The 9039-nt window shown below is 39.9% G+C and overlaps 1 protein-coding gene across 1 annotated transcript; it reads right to left on the bottom strand.

Annotated features, from left to right (window-relative positions):
* Positions 1-244: 244 nt before the first annotated feature.
* LOC129110541 (inositol monophosphatase 1-like) lies at positions 245-5754 on the bottom strand. Its single transcript, XM_054622630.1, has 9 exons — positions 5667-5754; positions 4226-4323; positions 3930-4069; positions 3663-3767; positions 2458-2503; positions 2262-2370; positions 1838-1946; positions 597-748; positions 245-446 (listed from the first exon to the last, which is right to left on the bottom strand). The coding sequence occupies exons 2-9, from the start codon at positions 4286-4288 to the stop codon at positions 319-321; spliced, it is 852 nt and encodes a 283-aa protein (XP_054478605.1). The 5' UTR covers positions 4289-4323; positions 5667-5754; the 3' UTR covers positions 245-318.
* Positions 5755-9039: the final 3285 nt, after the last annotated feature.

Genomic DNA, 9039 nt, shown 5'->3' with positions numbered 1-9039 from the left:
ATACATGGACGGCTTCAGACAAAAGATATTTATGCAAATTACAATGAGCTGGGATAGAAAATGTGCAAAATTACAGTTTCCCACCTAAATATCTTTGATCACAGAACATTAGAGAAAAGAGTAATCAAATGTAACCTGGAGGTCACTCGAATTTCTGACCAAACTAAAAAGATTTGCTTTAGTTTAAAAAATGTGCAGCCAATGAAACACACCCTGTATGCAAATTAAAAACCAACACTGGTGATTACAGCATAGTAACTTTATTCAGAGCATACAACGATAGACTGGACCTTTGGACTTTTGGATATTTGGATATTCTCATTTCTTCTGCTGTGGAGCGTCGTCCCTCACCACTGGGAATATTTCAATCTCCTTGATGATCCTCTGAGCAATAATGTCGTTGTTTGCTGACATCATCCTTCGAGACATCAAATCGAACGGTCCCCCTGAATTGTCAAACAAAGCCTTTTATTAAGAGGGGGGTTTCACCAAAAAGACAAATCCTGCTTTTATTACCTTATCATTCATTTAAGCTTTGTCATTCTATGGTTAATAATCCCTTGATGCTCTGTGGTCACATTTGAAAGCATACACACCATTGACATCCAGTACTATTCCTCCGGCTTCTTTGACTATCACCACTCCGGCAGCAATGTCCCAGCAGTGGATCCCGATCTCGAAGAAGGCCTCCGTCGCCCCCGACGCCACCAGACACATGTTAGTGGCAGCTGTCCCGGACCCACGGAGCCTGTCAGGACACACCCGTTTGAGTTGAATGAATACCATAAAGCTACACCGCTCTATAAGGCAGCATACAGTAGGCTAACTATATAAGTAGGGGAGTGGAGAATAAAGGTTTCAAATCTCCAGGCTTGCCGGCAAACTGTGTAACACGAATAAAAGTTGCAGTCCCATGCCAATATAGAAATGTAAAAAATGCAGATACTCTGACTTTGGATAGAATGCAGTGTGTTCTTTCTTACTAGTTTGTTATAAATAAATTGTTGTTTATTTAGCCTGCATAATGTAGCTGTTTTGCAACCATAGGTGTTTCTGTCTGTCTAATATTCATATTTAAATCACTATAATTACTTAATTTACAATTTCATATAGGCTACATGGAAATACATGATTTTAGGGTAACTTACACCAGGGTATGCAGCACAGGGTATGCTTTAAGGGGTGGCTAACTTGTGATTGATAGATCACTACCACGGCGTAGTCTGTTATGGGAATTGACTCTGTTTTCATATTACAACCTTTCACAGTGTGTTTTCAGTTAACAAAAGTTAATTGTAACATTTTACATTTTCAGTCGCCCGAAAATGTCTAATTCAGAGTTCGGTTGTTGCTTAGCTCCACCCTCTCGTTTCACGTCTGGTTGCAAAAAAAGGAAAGATGGCCACAGGCAAAAAAAAAAAGATGGTGACAGCTGAATTGCCACACTCAAGGCTTCGAAATCATAGCCCGCAAACCAACAAGTGGACGTCACAGTGACTATGTTCACTTCTTCTAAGCAGTTTATGGCTTCGGTTATACTTTCGGCAAGGACGGTCGCTAGCTGATGTGAATACGTGACGAGGAAACGTTTTGATCTTTTATACTCTGTGCCGGTTCTAAAAGGTCCTCAATATTCTCCATTTTCTATGCCCATCCACGTCTGCATAGTTAAAAAAATGCTTGATGAAACGCTTCTAGGGCATCGCGACCCTCAAGGACACATCAAGAATAAAATCAGGCTTATCATTGTTTCACAGAAATGACACATTTCCAAGGCATGTAAATTAATAAAGAATAATTTAATGATCATGAGTGTATGCATGATAAGACCACTCACCCATGCACTGGGATGCAGAGGATCTTCTGCATGGTGGAGAAGATCTTGGTTACTTTTTCTATGCTCCGGTCTGTTCCGTGCTCCGAGATGATAATGGACTTGTGGATGTCTGCAACGACAGCACACAAGAAGGGGTTATTGTTATGTATAATTACAGGTGAGACCGTGACTGTAAAGGTGTGCACACACCAACACACACTGACACCAGTCAAAAGTCCTCCAGATTCAATGTGTGTAACCTTTTTAATGATTCTGCTTGAATATTTCATTATGTTCTGAAAGTCCTTCATGTGAAGGTGATGATTGTGTATGGGGATGTTTCCAGATAGTAAATTTAAAAAGCAAGGCAAAGGATGGCACACGTTTTTTAATTAGAATAGTAAGACTAAACGAGTGATACTTCACAGAAATATGACGGTGTTACCTTTCACGTCGGACACCTGAATCAGTTCCTCATCGCAGAAAGCTCCCTTTCCTTTTCTTGCTTTATACATTTTGTCTTCCAAGCAGCTGTACACCACACCAAACTCCAACTGGAAAAAAAAAACATCATTCTTTTAGCTTTCACATACAAAGTATGTATAAAGTACTTTTAATGACTGTCGTGTGACTGAACATACCTCCTTATTGACAGCAAAGGCAATAGACACAGCCACGAACGGGAATCTGTGAAGAAGAAGTAGCATCAGATCAGAGTGTGTGATTACACAGCATGAAAAAGCTTCTTCTGTCTTACCCTTTATATCAATTAATAGGCATTTTAAAAGAAGGAGGTTTTGGGAAATAAGCGTTATCGAGATAGGGCATGGCCTTGGCAGAGGTCTGCGCCCTCTGAGTGCCCTTCTGATAAAATACTGTGAATATTTGGTGCCATGTAATAAACCTTACTCTTGATTTGAATACCAATTACGCTTCTAATGCTTCTTGTAATAGTACAGCTGTTAGGTTTGTTCTGTTTGGTCAACACGTTTTATCCCAACTCGTAACATAATGAAGCTCCCAACTCTTCCCGTACCGCCGCTTTGTCCCCATGTGTTCCCTTTCTGACGCACAAAACACTCTTGAGGCAACAAAACCAATTTGTTGGTTTAGGAAAAAACATCATGGCTGGGCTTGAAGTGACTACTTGAACTATGGTAAGCATAAACAACATAACATAAGTACTGAAAACACATAAAAAACATCACTAACGTAACTTTGGGACACAAACGTCGGTCTTAAACACCAGTCTCCTGGTTAAAAGTCCTGTGATTGTTTGACCCTCCTACTGTATGGCTTTTTTCAGTCATTATACCACTTCATCACATTTCCAGACCATTGTAAACCTGGTGCTTCTCATGCAGACATTAAAGGGTGCCTTGTGTGTCGATATCAGATGTGGAGTGACAAAGTGGAGGTATATGACACCCTGGCAATGAGATAGGGCTGGTTTGGTTTGATCAGGTTAAAGTAAATCCATTTAAGGCATTAAAGTGTGTAGAGATTAGTGGCATCTAGTGGTGAGGTAGCAGATTGCAACCAACAGAAAACCCCCATGCTCTCTCCTGCCTTTCCAAGACAGCAGCCCTTTTTTGTCCATTCTGGGCTACTGTAGAAAAATGGAAGTGCAACATGCCGTGGTGATGATAACCCACTATGTATGTAGATATAAAGGGCTCATTCTAAGCTAATAAAAACACAATGATTCTTAGTGTCAGCTGGTCATACACTTTTGAAAACTATAGTTATGAATATTATCTTCAGTTCCTGCTAATAGATCCCCCTAAATCCTACACACTGTGCCTTTAACACAAGACATTGTCATCACACACATCTGACATCTTACCCATGAACAAAGTTTGTAGTGCCGTCCACAGGGTCTATGATCCACGTGGGTTTTTCAGTCAAGATGATCGGCTCCCCCTTTGAGACGGACTCCTCTCCAATGAAGCTGCAGCACAGAAGAACCAATGACAAATATCAAGATATGAAAAAAAACAGCATAAAGATTCACATCCAGGTGTGTGTGTGTGTGTGTGTGTGTGTGTGTGTGTGTGTGTGTGTGTGTGTGTGTGTGTGTGTGTGTGTGTGTGTGTGTGTGTGCATGTCTCACCAGTGTGTGCCATCTCCAAATTGTTCTTTAAGAGACCCGATGATGATTTTCTCCACCCTCTCGTCGGTCTTGGTGACGAGGTCTACAGCGGAGCTCTTCGTCTGGACCTTTATTTCTTCCTCCCCGGCTTTCCTAATTACCTAAAGGAATGGCGAGTCATTGGCACATGATTAGGGATCATGTGGATAAAGTAGGATATATTTCATATTTTGATCATCACAATATCTTCCAAAAATATTCAAGCCAGTGCTCCACACACCAGAGAAGAACTACATTCATAGATGGCTCTTACGTACCGCTCCAGCCGCTCTTGCCACTTGAACAGCAAAGTCGTATGCATTCTGCCACGGGTCGGCCATTATATGTGAGTACGGGGGGCTTTACTGAGGAGAGCCTGTAAAAAGAATAAAGCTTGTAAAAAGTGCAGCAATGACTCATAAATGCATAGTGTCGTTCAACATTCATTAGAATCTCAATAAACTTAAAGAAATAGAAAAGGGTTAGAGGGTTCTAAAAAAGAAAAAAGGAAACGCCCGTCCCTGAGGACCTGCAATACAACATTCTAATCCTGCATGCTTAGCACACTCCTCTTACAATAGAGTGAGTTATGCAACACTTCCTGGTGTCTGACTGTCCTGCATTGAAATAAATCACCACCAGGGGACGCAGGTTTTGGATTTTAAAATTTAAAAAAAAAACGGTAAATCTGTCGAAGACTTAGGTTCCGTTACAAAAATGTGGTGGGGAACAAAAAAAGTGAATGAATAAAAATGAAATGCATTAGAATCTCGTTTCCTGCATTTTATATTTTGAAATTCATGACACTTAATAGATTAGTGGCAGTCTCAATGGTGGAAGTAAAAGTACTAACACCTTAAGTAAAAGCATGTAAGTATTATCAGCAAAATAAAGTATAAAGTATGCCTTTTGCAGCAACATGTTCCCTTTTTTACTGTTATATATGATGTTTCTGGATTAATATTGCTGCTGCAACAGTATGTATTTTGCTTTTTCCTGCTATAGATGTTTTTAACTCCTTCATATATCTATTGGCAATGCATCATGTTCTACATTATCTGGTTTGTAGCGTTGCTGTCCCGTGAGGACCCCATATTCACATTCACATAATTTAGTATTTTTTACTGGCCAGGAAGTGGATGAAAACTTGTAATCTGAACAGTAACTAAAGCTGTCAGACAAGTAGACATTTAAATATTGATCCATAAGATGTAGTGGGGTAGAAGTGTAAAGTTACATAAAAGGGGAATTGTTGTACTTTAAAGTACTTGAGTATTTCCCTACTCCACTACATCTCAGCAGCAGATATTTTACATTTTACTAAACTACATATGTCTGAAAGCTTTAATTACTTTTCTGATTACAGTTCCCATCAATAGGGTAGTCTAATAGAAATAAAAAATACACTGAACTTTGTTAAAATCATATATTAGTGTTTGCTGATGCTTAATAAACATTTAATGTGATCTTTATTTTGTTGTAGAAAACACTGTGAGTCAGCTCATCATACTACACATCATATGTGCATTATCTCTGATATTGCAAGTTATGTTGCTGCTTTATGAAAAAAAACCATCATAAAGAGTTTTTGGTGAGAAGTTACACAAAAGCAACAAAAAGTTATTGGACAATTATCTACCCTTGATAGCACACACCTTTTAAGTACACACACCCAAAAGTACCATCCATGCACTGTTATAGAATAAAAGAAAACCTTACCTTGTGAAGACAGAAGGACAGTCTGATAGAGGTAACTCCAAAATGCTAGTGCACCTTCTTTTGAAAAACTTAAGTTCCTTTATTGGAGAGATGAAGCAACTTTTTTTTTTTTTTTTTCAAGCTGGCATGATAGAATGGGAAAAGTACTGGCACCGCCCTCCAGTGTTTCTTCATAGCAACCCAAAGGAAGAAACATGCTATGAAAGCAGACCTGCAAAGACATGATGTACTGCGAGTGCATTGAGGCCATCAATGTAATAAAGCAGAAAACTTTCGACACACCCTGCTGTGTACTTTTCATCACATATGTACATACCGACGCTAGGGGCTAGTAATTAAATGCTGAACTGTGCAGCAAAGTCAATTTCAGTGTCTTAGCTGTAATGTCAGCTCATAAAGCGCATAAACCAAATATGCTCTTGCAGGATTTTTCTGATTCCAGCTCCTGACTTGGTTTTAACATGGGGTTTGGCCAGACAAACAAAAGCTTCTGTCAGTTTTTATACTTCCTGACAATTTCACAGCTATTGTGTCTTCCCTTTGTATGTCCTTTCATAGTGTTCCACTTGTGGAAAATACTTTGAAAGCTCCCCTGGTGAGTCAGCACGTGTGCATGCATACCCCGTTTCTCATTGTGCAAGTCTCGGCAGTATCCTCATAAACTGAATGATAATATTTACTGCATATACACAGATCCAGATGTGCCTGTGTCTACATTTATACGGCAAAATGTTTATCAGGACTGTTCACACATAAAAGAGAACCGTTATCACATCTCGCTGTAAGGTTACTTAGATGCTAATTTATTCTCCTCCTCTGGGAGAGAATCAGGAGCTACTGCAAAATCAAATAGCAATGCTACAATAGTGATTAAAAGAAGCATTTTCACAGTGCAATTAAGTGTATTTAGGTATAGGATACCTCTACTACAGATGTAGTAAATGTGCAATTTGATCTCTCTATTTCATTTAAATGCGTGCTGCACTTAAGTCCTGAGGGAGTGTAGAATACTATTCTCTACTTCCCTTAAAACATCAAAATTTACGTGGCTGGAACTTGCTGCAAGACGGATTGTTCAATAACTGGTGAACGCTGTATGTCTCAACATAATGACATTGTGCTTCTGTAGTTGGTTACTACCCGAAATGTGGCAACAGTGGTGATATGTGGCTGCTTTAAAAATGGCAACAACACTTGACCATGGTGAAACGGGTGTAAGGGTGCAGATTGATGCGTCAATTCAATGATCAACGATTTAATATCATTGATACCAAGTGAAAACATCGACACATATAGTCATCTGTGTAACCAATTTTCATCCAAGCACACCTCCTTCCCACGGAGCCCAGAAATAAAATTGTAATAATATTTTAGTTTCTTTTTTATAAGTTGATATAAATGTACCTGATTGTGTTAAATGGACATGTGTTATAGTCTCATATTGATCACAGGCACCTAAATTAAATCGCATCGGGGCGGACTTCATGATGTCAGCAAATATCGTACCGTTATCCAAAGAATTGATTTAATATCATACTTTGACGAAACTTGGGATTTATGCCTCAACATGGTGAACTATAAGTGACTCTCTTTACAGTTTTTGTGTTACTGAATACATTGAATCACAAATATACACAAAAAACATGTACTAGGTTTTACATTGGCCCTATCTGTGTGAGAAAAAAAAAAGGAGAAGAGGAATAAGATCAGTCTAGTGTTCTTTTTCCGGGGCTCGTTCAGACACGATGTTCATCACCGCCACACCTTGCATAACTTTCTGTGGTGAAATACCTGCTATGACTGTGTGCTATGCTGCATTGGCAAAGACAGGATTACCACTTTTTATCTACTGGAGACAAATGGGTGATCTGATACAGATAATCATATGTTGAAACGAACAGGCTTTTTGAAACATAGAAAACACGGTCATCCTGCTACACAAAAAATCCAGAATCACAAGCTTTGCAACTAAAATAAACAGACCTCCATTGAACCTTTTTTCGTCTGACCTGGAGCAGCAGGAGAGCCGTTGTCATCCTGTTGTCCCCGTTGTGCACTAAATATAAGGGCGCTCTCTAAAATGTTGGGAGACAGGCTGAGGGAAGTGATAGGACAGGCAAAACAAATACATCAGTCCTGCTGTCTCCCTGGCAGGTCTGTTATGAATAATTTATCCAGGATGACGGATGTTTTGGGATGTTTGGTTCCCCCCGAAATCACAGCTGTAACTGAGGCCTGCCATGATGCTGAAGTTGCTGAAGGTCAATGGTACAACCTGAAAGATGAGCAGGAACTTCAGACATGTTGTTTCCTGTCTAGAGTCCTTGATAAGTCCCCTTTGAGTTTTGAATTTTGCAGCTATAAGGTCATAAGATATCAGACAAACTCAAATTTTGACCTGATGAAAAGTCAGGGGATCACCAATGTTATTTAAATTCATCCTCTGGGGACCATGAATGTCTTTTACCAACCTTTATGTGAATCTAGAAAATAGTTGTTGAGATATTTCATTTAAAAACAAAAATGTCAATCCGCTGGTGGCGCCAGAGGATAACTCAGGGGATCACCAAAGTCGGTTGGGTTCATCCTCTGGGCACCATGAATGTCTGAACTCATTCCATCGCAATCCATTAAATTTGGGATCAGCATTTTATAACAAGTTTCTAAACAAGACTATAGTCTGTGAAGGGATCATGTTACATTTCTGTGCCTGTTTTTGTAAGCTTTATCCTGTAAATAAATGTGAATGCAAGTTTCAAGACAAACCATCTAACAGGTGTTCAGATACTTCAGTTTGGACCAAAGGTATAAACGCATGATAATATGATGGCATGTGAAGCCACTGGCAAAGCACAAAAAGACACATTGGGGTATTGAATCAGAACTGAAAAACTAACAGCAAGCTAACATTGTTCTAAAATGTCTCCAGGGAAACATTTCTGGCGTGTAGCAAGAAAACAGTCTCGCCAGCTTTTCGAAGAACAATGGTGGGTACTTCCGAAACGGCGAACCAGGACATAAAAATCAAAAGACTGGGAACCGGCAACATGAGCAGGTGTTGATGTAAAGGTGGAGTCGACAGAGGAGGACTTTGCTTTCAGCTGGCTGACTCTGGAAATCATTCCCAACACTGGCGCTTACGTCTGAGCCCCCTGCTGCAGACTAATATGGACCATTGATTTCTTAGGAGGGGGGCCCCAGCAGTATAGGACTTGGGTTTGCTCAAGTAAAGTGTTTTAAAACCATTTGTTAGTCATCAGCGAACACAAGATGGGAAAAAAAACAAAAACACAGAGACGACAGTCCGTGGAGAGCTAAACTCGGGGCTATTTCATAGAGCACATCAGCCTGGCGGGGGATGGGGGGGGGGGGG

Source organism: Anoplopoma fimbria, chromosome 21 (genome assembly GCF_027596085.1).
Source record: "Anoplopoma fimbria isolate UVic2021 breed Golden Eagle Sablefish chromosome 21, Afim_UVic_2022, whole genome shotgun sequence".
Classification (NCBI taxonomy): Eukaryota; Metazoa; Chordata; class Actinopteri; order Perciformes; family Anoplopomatidae; genus Anoplopoma; species Anoplopoma fimbria.
This window is presented reverse-complemented; position numbering and strand designations above follow the sequence as displayed.